General features: G+C 41.3%; 1 protein-coding gene and 1 pseudogene across 2 annotated transcripts in view; both read right to left on the bottom strand.

The window, feature by feature from the left end:
* LOC146976873 (RNA/RNP complex-1-interacting phosphatase-like) overlaps positions 1-822 on the bottom strand; it is an 8,062-nt pseudogene extending 7,240 nt beyond the window's left edge. Inside the window, exon 1 of the transcript XR_015037185.1 lies at positions 482-822. The product of XR_015037185.1 is annotated as an RNA/RNP complex-1-interacting phosphatase-like (transcript). The remainder of the gene's footprint in view (positions 1-481) is intronic.
* A 3,372-nt stretch (positions 823-4,194) lies between these two features.
* Positions 4,195-9,210, bottom strand: casp17 (caspase 17, apoptosis-related cysteine peptidase). The gene is made up of 4 exons (XM_085792372.1): positions 9,000-9,210; positions 7,095-7,258; positions 6,835-6,964; positions 4,195-4,710 (listed from the first exon to the last, which is right to left on the bottom strand). Exons 1-4 carry the CDS (start codon positions 9,190-9,192, stop codon positions 4,394-4,396), a joined length of 804 nt encoding a protein of 267 aa, XP_085648498.1. The 5' UTR covers positions 9,193-9,210; the 3' UTR covers positions 4,195-4,393.
* Between the last annotated feature and the right edge of the window lie 2,693 nt (positions 9,211-11,903).

The raw sequence follows: 11,903 nt of genomic DNA, 5'->3' as shown, positions 1-11,903 counted from the left end.
CGTTGTTGCACAGGAAACGACTTCCAGAAGAAGATATTACACACACACTAGCTGTGCTTGGTTGTAGCTCAAGAGGAGGTGGAGCTGCTTCGATCGCTGGTTCGATCCCTGTTTGGTCCAGATGTCAGAGTGTCCTCAGATCAGTCTGACCCCAGTTTATCGCCAGTGTGTGTGTGTGTGTGTGTGTGTGTGTGTGTGTAGATAGTAGTGAGGCCTTTGAGGGTTTTCTGACCATACGTGTCAATGTTTTCTGGTTATTGCTGAATAAAGTTACATTTGAATAAAGCAGTAGGCTAGATGATGCGTTCACGGTGTAAACAACTTCCTCCACAGGTTCAGTGAGTACTTCACTGACCTGACACAACAAATAAAGGACTGTTTGTCTGGATTTAAAGTGGTTTTATAATAAAACACAAACCAAACACACATCTCTGTTTCACATGATCTCCGTGAACGTCTCTTCCTCCTCCCGGTCACTCACCTGTCCGGTATCCCGTTCTTCTTCCCGTGTCGGGACATGGTCGCTGTGTTTATCTACCGGAGCTCGTTCGTCTAAAAAACAACAACTGTGTAATAATAATTAAAAAAACACCACGTGCAGGAACCGGTCCGGTAACCGGCGTCTCTCCGGTCTGTTGCGCACGCGGCTCCGGTTCTGCCGTTAACACACACACACACACACACACACCGGGTCAAACCGGCTCAAACCGGGAGAGTGTCTCGACCCCGGGGCTTTAAAAACACCGACAAGTGTCTCAGAGTCTCAGTGAACGAGTTCCCTCATTATTTATCCACTCACTCATCACACTTTCCTCTCAGGAACAGCTGCAGTCGCGTGGAGATGACGTGGCAACACGCAGGCAGTTCGGTTTGATACGTGACGTCACACGAGCGCCACCTGGCGGCGAGAGGAAAATCCACCAGGTAAAAAAACATAATACATCCATGGAAAAAAAGCCTCTGAAATAAAGAAAGAAAAAAAAATGCACCAAAAAAGGAAATAAAAGAAAATATATTTTTTAAAAAAGAAGCTAAATGCATAATAAAAAAGAAAAAAAAAGTGAATCGGGGAAAAAATACAAAAAATGCATTAAAAAAAAGACAAAAAAAGAAAAATGCATCTGAAAAAAAGGGAAAAAAAATGCATTAAAAAAAGATTTAAAAAAGAAAAATGCATCAGAAAAAAAGAAAAATGCATCAGAAAAGAAAAAATGCATCAGAAAAAGACATCAGCAACCTCTACAGACTTTTTGGCTACTTTTCTCTGTCAACACGTTGAAAAAAAACTTTGTTCTGGGTTATTAAAATGTATTGTTTGGTTTGTTTTCAGTCCCATCCCTCTTATTACATCAATGTCATATAATAATAATATAATCTATTTTTAGACAAAGCTCATAACCATTAATTCACTGATCAAACACCATGTTTTTGCTGTTTCGAAAAGGAAATCAAACAATACATCAACACAATTAATCTGGAGATCTAAAAACAAGAGAGTTATGTTCTTTGTTTCCATGTTTTTGAAATGACTTTGTTTGTGTTGGCCAACTTTATTGCTCTATTTGTTTTCTTCTCCTGCATATGATACTAGATCACCTGTTCAATCTCCTGGCATCACTCTGCTTTGAACTGTAACCCTTTCATTCCCATACATACATTTGTGACTGGCTTTCAACTGTAATCGACAATAAAAGACAATAAAACCTTATAGAATGTTCCACATTTATTTCAGTGGAAACAGGAAATATAGTCAAGATGTGTAAATACCTGTCTTTATAAATATCGACATATCATTTCATGACAAGATTCAATAACACAAGTGAAAGTAATAAAAGCACAAGTGACCTTTACAAATAAATGATAATGCTGACACATTATATAATATATCAGGTCATAAAACAATAAGGAAGATAAAACAAACAGGTTCAGACTCTGTGTTACCTGCAGCAGTAAAGTAGCCTATCATTTAATTTTCCACTTGAGCTGCAAACAAGTTTCAGTCTCAGCTCAAGTTTCAACTTCAGGTCCCGACATAACAGATCTGTAGGTGGAAATCCTGTAATTATAGTTTGTGTGTCATTTAATGTGATCAACAGAAACTGATGTGTTCAGTCAGCGCTGAGGTTTGATTTGATTTGATTTGATTTGATTTGATTTGATGTGATGTGACAGGGTCAGAGTGACTGAAAGTGGAAAGTTACTGTGATCTGAGCTGCAGCCTGTGAAACTTGACAGGCTGGTTTTTTTATGGAAATTTCACACATGACAGTTTAGCATTAACTATCTGGACATTACAATCCCGACATTATTCATTACACAGCGTCAACGTCACTGGCTGCTCACTTTGTTCTTAAATAAAATGAAGCTCAGTGAAGCAGTGGGAAATAATAATATAATGAGACATCATCAGGCTAACATCAGCTGCTAAAGTTCAAGATTAATCCCCAACTGTTGGAGAATAAAAGCTGTTATATCTTATATTTCAGACATTAGGCCTACAGTGATCTCGTTTTAGCTTCCAATGTCACAATGTCAAACGACCTAATGAACCTATGAACAGTCACTCTGCACAATTACAACAATTTTCACAATAACTTTTCTGTATTATATCTTTACTTTATTCTATTCTATTGTATATAAATCCTGAATTGTCTATAGTATATGTGTATTTTTTTCTCTCTCTTTGTATATTTATACCTTTATTTATTTTCTCTCTTCCCCTGGCTTGACAGTTTTTGTTATGTATATAATTATTAATAAAGTTAAATTAAAAAAAGCAGCAGCAGCAAAAAAAAAAAAAGTGTATTTTTTGTACTAGAATATTTTCAAATTATTCCATTCATCTTATTTTATTTTATTTTTATATTTTTATTGCTACTTTTTACTACTTTTTGTACCTTTGGTGTCTGAACCCGACACCATGTGAAGTTCCTTGTGCTGTAAAGTGACTTTTACTGCTCTTGGCAATAAAAACTTGATTCTGATCCTAAAGAGTTTTATCATTGCACATTGGAAACTATTAGCATGAATCTCACTAACGCAGTAAAAACAATTATTAGCTGCTAAAATTCTTACATTTAGACATTATAAAGGTAGTTTTAGCTGCTAACGTTTGGACCAAAGACAGTAGGATGTGTTATAGTAGCCTATGTATTATAGTAGTATTACCTATACAGTCTGTGGTATTAGTGGAACCAGTCATTAACAGCTCTTTACAGCCGGTGGAAACCTACAGGTCACAGACTGTGTCATCATCTGACTTCCTGGCAGACAGCTGTCATGTTCATGAGACAATTATGTGTTTTATTACTGGGAAGTTGTGTGTTTGTTCTGGCAGAGGTTCAGGTATCAGTTGTGTTGTGTATGAAAAGGTGCAGCAGTCTGAGTTACTTTCACTTTTAGTCGACTGGTGGTGAATCATTGATTCATGTCCTGCAGCACACACACCTCTTCACACACACACACACACACATACACGCACAGCTGTGAGTTAAACGGATAGTTCAACATTTTGGCAAATTGGCCCACTGCCCATAATCCCTATAGTCGTAGCAGTGGGTTCGTTACCTTTTAATTGTCGGTGCAAGCTATTTTAAGAACGGCGGAGCAGAGCCGTGAGCTGCTCAGAACTACGCTACGGAGGCTAATTTGGGGATTTCTTGGTTTCCCTCATCAAACTCATCATATACACAATCCAACAACTCCACAACGCTCTGGTGGACAAGTTGTGACCTGCACATTCACCACGCTATGAGATAATAACACAACGTTACCACACAGAGTTGTTTTAGAGGGAAATTCATGCAAAACCGCTGATGCGTGTTGCCTTCAGGGACAGTTTTTCAGCAAGCAGTCTCTATCTTTTACCATTTCCAAGTGTAAAATCAAACATTGTTGACTGTTGCTCTTGCTAATCTAATCCTACACACATACATGCATTCTGCGCTTCATACACACATTCTCACTTACATTGCCTATGCTTGTCCCTTGACATGTGTAGGCTACATTGTTTGTTGTTGATATGTTTATTGTGTAATTTTTATCTTAGGTCATGTTTGTGAATGAGATTTTGTTCTTAAATATTTTATCTGGATAAATAAAGGTTAAAAAAAGAAAAAGAAAAATGCTCTGCACACCTGTTGATCTGCAGGTATTTTTCCATGATGAGTTGTGAAAAGACCAAGTGACATCATCAGGCTGAGTCATCATGTTTTTGTTTATTACAAACACACAGGTAAAGTCATTTAATTATACATTAATTAAATATATGTACAAGCTATGTAAATATTTCTCTGTGGATGATGATGATGATGCGTGAGGTCAGAGAGGCGCGGCGGTCGTCTACATTCCTGCAGATGGAGATAGTTTCAGTCGCTGACGTTGTGTCTGGTGCTTAACTGATGGATGGTGTCCGTGTCCTCGCCATCCCAGAGCCGACCAATGAGGTGGCAGAAAGCCCCGAGGCCCCGCCCTCTTTCCCCGGCTCGGCGAACGGGAACACCTCCCTGGTCAGACGCGTCAGCAGACACGGCATCTCCTTCTTCCCGCCCAGGACGCGGCCTTTGGCCTGGAAGGTGAAGGCCACGCGGTGGGACAGACGCGTCATCAGCCGCGTCAGCTCCAAGTTCCGGTTCCCGTCCTCCTCCTCCAGCAGCGAGCAGAAGGTCTGCAGGAAGACGGAGCCCAGAGGGTGCATGAACGCACCGTAGCCTGGGGAGACAGGAAGCAGGAAGGTTAATCACTAAACTTTTATCAGTTTTTTCTATTAATATGTTTCAAACAGAAACATATTAATAGACAAATTATATATCAAAACGTGCAGTTCGATCGGGATCGGTGTGCTATTACTTTTCTCAACAGTTTAAAATTCCATTTTTGAAGTCAATGGGACGGGGGAAAAAAGACCGAAAAAGACCAATCATTGGAGTTTAACAAACGTCTACTGCTCAGGCATACTTTCACCTAGAGACTCCATTTAAACTTTAAACAGTAGACACAAGTCTTGTGTATTGGCGTATTATTCCACGTTTTGATAGGTCATATAGTTTTTGATCAATCCCCGATCAATGACCATGATCATTTTTGGAGAAATTATGAGATTATAATGGGTGTGTATTGCACGGAATGTTCGTGTCAGAGCGTGTGACATCATCGGTTAGAGTGGGAGAGAGCCCAGGAAAATTCCAGTTTTTTTCTCTTTCCACACTCGGCCCGGCCACAATTTGCACTCTACACACATGTTTTTTTCCAAATTTGTAGACAGTCTTGTTATCTCTCTCACCATGTGCTCAAAATATCAGAGAGACTTACAGAATTTGAATTATCAGCCTCTGAGTGCGGCCACGTCTGTCTCTGCTCCTCATTGACTCCAATACAAAGATTTTCTGAGAAAAGCAGAACGGACCGATGTTTTAAAATTGCCAGCGTCTCCAAAATATTTACTGTAGAAACACCAAATCGTACCAAATTTTTCAGGAAGTCCTTAGAGCAACGTTGATCTGTGTTTTGTTCTGATAGGAGTTACCGTTTTGTCACAGTAAGCCTAAATGTGAGACCGGTGCAGAGGCAGAAAATCACTCTTTTTCTCAACGTTTCTGTCTGTCTCAGCCTGGGGGGCCCCTATCGTCATTGGCAACCACCTCAAGTTGCCGTGGTGACCTCTGAGCCTCAGGCCAAAGCTCATTAACTTTATAAACAATCCTGGAGCCACACACACCAACACATACAGGTAGCTTCATGTGATTACAGTTACACACACACACACACCAAAACACACTGGTAACATACACATGCGCACACTCCTCTCCCACACACACAAACACACACAGGTAACTTCATGTGATTAAAGAGATGCACACACACACACACACACACACACACACACACAAAAAAAGTGACTAAACTATTACATGGTGTTTTATTAATATGTTACTTTTTCAGTTAATGATCAACTGATTATCTGAATCACTGATGATTGATCATTGATTAGACCCAATAATCACTTTGGTTTCGTTGTAATGAAACTGAAACAAGAGTGAAGAGAAACATGTTGGATTTCATTTGTTTCCCTCTGAGCAACTGGTTTTGTTCTGGTCACAACAAGAACAAGAAGAACAGCTAAATAGTTTTTTGATGAATTGTTGGATCATGTGAACAGTTTTTTTTTTTATCTTACCTGAAGCTGCTTATATAAAAAGTTTTTAATGTCGCTCTCCTTCATGTTGTTTTATGTTTTTATGTTTTTATGGAGCAGACACACACTGATACTGTGACCTGTGAACAAAGTGTGTTGATGTTGATCAGTTTAATATTTTTCAAGGCGGCCGTCAGACAGGTGCAGACTCAGGTGTGTGCGTGTGTGTGCGCATCAGTGGTTTTGCATGAATTTCCCTCTAAAACAACTCTGTGTGGTAACGTTGTGTTATTATCTCATAGCGTGGTGAATGTGCAGGTCACAACTTGTCCACCAGAGCGTTGTGGAGTTGTTGGATTGTGTATTTGATGAGTTTGATGAGGGAAACCAAGAAATCCCATGAGCCTCCGTAGCGTAGCTCTGAGCAGCTCACGGCTCTGCTCCACCGTTCTAAAAATAGCTTGCACCGACAATTAAAGGTAACGAACCTACTGCTATGACTATAGGGATTATGGCAATGGGCCAATTTGACAAAATGTTGTTTTGAAGGTAAAAACTGTTTAAGGAAGTTTCAGTGGTTTATTGTAAAGGTTATTTACAAGATTTTTGTCATTAATAAGGAGGTTCTCTGGATCGTTAAAGGTGTTTAAAGGTCAACGGAACAAGACTTGGTTTGTTCAGTGGTTTTGTTAGGGATGTACCTGGTGCTGTGGCGTACATCACGGCCGTATCTATGGGAACGGAGCGATGCTGGAAGAAGCTGGACTGAGAGAACTCGTCCTCGCCCGAATCCACCTCCACTCCCGGGTCCAGACCGTGTCCCCGACAGGCCTGAGGGACGACAAGAAGTCAGACACGTCCAGAGGAAAACAACAGTCTGATGATGATGATGTTGTGTTTATGTGCGTGTGTTGTGTGTGTTTATGTGTGTGTGTGTGTGTGTGTGTTGTGTTGTGTTCACCTGCACCAGGAAGACTTTAGACTTCCCCTCCATGCAGTCGCTGTCGAAGAAGCCGAAGAGTCGGGACAGTTGGACCGGTTCCCCGTCGGCTCCGAACACGCAGCCGTCCTCGCCGTGAGACGACAGGACGGCCAGGAAGCAGTCCTTCACCGGCCGGCTGCTCTCTACACACACACACACACACACACACACACACACACACACGACACAACAAGACACACACGTCTTCAGTAAATTACACACTTCTGTCAGTATCTATTAGTCAGCGTGCAGACAGACCAGTAATGACAGGGTGACATGACGAGGCGTTTGAGTACACGGTGTTCATCAGCCAGGAGTGTGTTTACTCAGCAGGGTGTAAACACACACACACACACTAACACAGTGTGTTACGTGAACACAACTTGAACATCAGTTTATCAGAGGAGACGGTTTTATCTCCTATTAGTGATAAGAAGCTGTAAAACCTTCAGGTTGTTTGATATCTGGGAGGTTTCATAAGAGTCCAACATCCTGGTGCATGATGGGAACAACATCCTGCACCATGTGACCTCTGACTCACGGGGCGATCATCAGAGAACCGAAAGAAGAAAGAAGAAAGGTTTCTGGTTCTGGTTCTGTTCGTTAAAAAAGTTCTACGTGTAGTTTTACCGTTCGGTGAGAAGGTCATAGAGGTTCTTAAAGGTTTGGGGGTTTGTGGAGGTTGTAGTTGTTCCTCAGGAGCTCCTAGAACTCCTTAAAGGGACAACGAGGAGTTTGTATTCGGTTATAAAAAAGTCTCACGTTAATGTGGATGAATCTACGCTACCCACACTTGTTAATGGCTCCATTTTAGATAAATATATCGTTCTGTCGTTCTGAGTTTCCTTACTTTCAGTTTCGTGGACGCTGCCCTGCGAGTCATGAGAATAACGCCGCCGAATCGCCGACTTCCATTCTTGATGAATGAAAACATTTTTGGCAATACGTCTGTCTTGCGCCGGTCCAAGAATTTCACCGTGCGCGCGAAGGCTCATGGGAAATGTAGTATGAAAACACTTTGCTTTCCAAAACTCCTCGTTGTCCCTTTAAGAAGGTTCTTGGTGCAACAACTCGTCACTGAAACACTTTGGTTCCTTCAGAACGTGTCACATTGAGCAGCTGCAACATCTTTAAGGCATTTAAACAGTCAATCAGTGAATCGTCCAGAACCCAAAAGGATCTGAACTTTTGAAAGCCTCCACTTTCTCAGGCGACTACACAGCTCTAACATCATGAACATCTTCTATTGCGCTGCCAGTGAGTCCATCCTGAGATACGGCGTTAGGCTACGTCCTGGTTCGGTAATCTCACAGTAAAAGCCAAATCTCAAATACTTAATCTAGTCAAGATGGCTATAGCAAAATCTTGGGTTCCCCTGTCCCACGCTCACCTCAAGATCTGTTTGAACTGGCCACCATCAGGTTGGCCAACTCTATTCTAGCAGATCCTATGCACGCACTTCTCCATGAATATGAGCTCTTAAATTCAGCTAGAAGATACCGAGTCCCTCTGTGCAGGCACAATCACCTCAAAAACTCCTTCATCCCTCTGTCCATTCAATTTATGAATGAGCAGCTTGTGTGATGATGTGTATGAATGTTTGCGTGTCCATACATCTGCCACTAGTACTCTCTGAGGTATATTGCACTTGAATGATTTGACTGTATGTTTTTAGTATTTTCCTGCTACTCTTCTTTTGTACTGTTTTTGTCTTGTTGTGAAGCAGCACTGCTCTCTGTCCAGAGAAATTTCTCCCACGGGAGACTAATAAATGATTTTGACTTTGACTTTTTGAACCTCAAACTAGAAAAGAAGCAGCTGCTGCAGAAACACACAAAGTCCTGAAACATCTGTGTGTTGTTGTGTGTGTGTGTGTTGTGTTACCTTTCTTGAACAGCTGCTCGATCTCCTGGCCACTCAGGTCATCGTGGCGAATCACCTCAAAGCCCAGTTTGCTGAGTGTGCGGTGGAGCCTCTTGGCGTCCTTCTTGGCCCCCGGTCTGCGGCCCAGCTCGACCCCGGGATCGAACTCTGCGACGGACACGATCAGCGCTCGGTTCTGCTCTGCGTGCGGCATCTCTGCTGCTCTGACTGAGTCTCACTGTCTGGATCCACGTCCACTTTTCTGTCTTTCTTTCATTCTGCAGCTGTAAACTCAGAGCCACGCCCCCTCATCACCTACACCTGCAGCTGTACGACCGTATATGGAGCTTCCTCCCAGGCTGTAGATGAGTCACATGAGCTGCTGTCATGTAGAGTTGCATAATTTGGCCTTTTCCTTCCCTAGCTGTGCCGGGAAACGGCTGCACGTGTTTTCCCTCAGGTACAGTATGTCTGCAGGTGAGGCAACAGCTGATTGGACGTCATCACAGCGTCGCCGCGGCGCTGTTCAGTTATGATTTATCAGTTTGTTTCAGAGAAGCTTTTGAGATCATTTATCGCCTAGATAAAAAACAAAATATTAATGAGAATATTATTGTAAAGTATAAAACATGATTTATTCAGCAGCTTTGAACTTCAACATCAGGAACTATATGTGACATTAAAAAATGTGGAAAGTTCAGAGGAATGAGAACTGAACGAGCTGCAGGTTCAAAAACAGGAAGTGAAGCTGTGATAATAAAAAACCACAGAGGTGTTTTATACTTCCTGATTTTCTGCTTGATTGTGGATTTTTTATTGTTTTAGTTTCTCTGTTTGTTTTTTTATTATTATTCTGGGAAACTTTAAACTCTCGTTAAACTGGGTCAAGTCAAGTTAAGTTATGTTTTTACGGTGGAAATTCTGCACATTAAACCGGTCTGTGGCGGTGCATCATAGGATATCCTGGTGACTGATGCTCGAGCTTTAAGTGAAGTTCAGCAGTGATTTACAAGTGGATTTATAGATTAATTTATGGCTTTAAACAGCAGTTTAACCGTGTTTTAAAGTTTAATGAACTTAATCACCACAATGTTCATGCAGCAGTTATTTCTGATCAATGATCTGACTGATCCAGAGTCAGTTTATGAGCGCTGATGTAAAGTAGAATAGCTCGTGAACTTCATGTGAAGTATGATGAAGATGCTTTATTAACATTAATTATCACCTCTTGTGCTTTATTATTGAACTTTGTTTCAATCTAAAGCCGTTCATTCTGGTAAATAAATAACATTATTATTCAGTAGATTAATATTTATTCTAGTAAAATATCTACAACTGCTAAAATATTTAGAAGATCAAATAATAATAGATAAATAATAGTTAAAGGGATAGTTCACCCAAAATTCAAATTTCATTCTCATTATCTCCTCCCCCTCATGTGGACTAAGGGCTGGGAGAAGTTTCAGAGTCCTCCGTGGCTTCTCTGAGTTACAGCGGGGCTCCGTGCAGCACTACATGTCCATATGACGTAGCGAACGGAGCTCACTTTTCTTTGTCCAAAAAGACACACCAAAAAACATCCAAATACCTCCATGCTGCTCGTCTGTAATGTCCCTCTTGTATTGAAGCCCCAACATGAGAAATTGCAACGAAAAAAATTGAATAAATCTATGTTTTAAGCTTGTTTGTAGCGGAAACTCCCAGCATTGCTCTTCCTGGTACGTCCAAATCTCGCGTGATTTGCACTGACCCCCAGTTCACGGCTCTGCAAATCGCACAAGATTCTGGCAGAGCAACACTGGGAGCTTCCGCTACAAACAAGCTTAAAATATAGCTTATTTAATTTTTTTTGGAACAATTTCTCATGTCAGGGCTTCAATACAAGAGGGACATTACAGACGAGCAGCATGGAGGTATTTGGATGTTTTTTGGTGTGTCTTTTTGGACGAAGAAAAGTGAACCCCGTTCGCTACCGTCATATGGACATGCAGTGCTGCACGGAGCCCCGCTGTAACTCAGAGAAGCCACGGAGGACTCTGAAACTTCTCCCAGCCCTTATATTAGTCGACATGAGGGTGAGGAGATAATGAGTGAAATTTGAATTTTGGGTGAACTATCCCTTTAATATTTATCTACTCCTAGTTTTGTATTTTTGGTTCGTCAGAGGGATTTTATAATAATGAGACAAACATGAACAAAGAGACCACGCCCCCGCATCTCCGTCAGAACTCGGTGAGATTTATTAACACAGAGGAACCAGAAACAACAGACTCTTTAGGACCCAGTGAAGCACCGCGAACCTGTGACATCATTGTTCATCCATCAGAAAACGGTTTTTAGAAAAAGTGACAAAAAAAATACAGCGTCTGAAGAAGAGAGAGTCAAATATTGACCAGTTTTCATACTAAATATAAAAGTGATACATCTATAAAAAAAAAAAAAACAAGTTTAAAAAAAAAACGAGGCGTCGTATTTACAGCGTTTTGAAGGGATAGTTCAACATTTTGGCAAATTGGCCCATTGCCATAATCCCTATAGTCATAGCAGTAGGCTCGTTACCTTTAATTGTCGGTGCAAGCTGTTTTTAGAACGGCGGAGCAGAGCCGTGAGCTGCTCAGAGCTACGCTACGGAGGCTCATTATGGGATTTCTTGGTTTCCCTCATCAAACTCATCAAATACACAATCCAACAACTCCACAACGCTCTGGTGGACAAGTTGTGACCTGCACATTCACCACGCTATGAGATAATAACGCAACGTTACCACACAGAGTTGTTTTAGAGGGAAATTCATGCAAAACTGCTGATGCGCGTTGCCTTCAGGGACAGTTTTTCAGCAAGCAGTCTCTGTATTTACCCTGTATTGACCTCGAAAACGGCTCAGTTTCGTAACATTCCGTTATTATCTCATAGCGTGGTGAATGT

Source organism: Trachurus japonicus, chromosome 12, assembly GCF_045865225.1.
Source record: "Trachurus japonicus isolate A0001 chromosome 12, Traja_1.0".
NCBI lineage: Eukaryota > Metazoa > Chordata > Actinopteri > Carangiformes > Carangidae > Trachurus > Trachurus japonicus.
The sequence above is the reverse complement of the archived record's forward strand: the minus strand, read 5'-3'. Positions and strand labels throughout refer to the sequence as shown.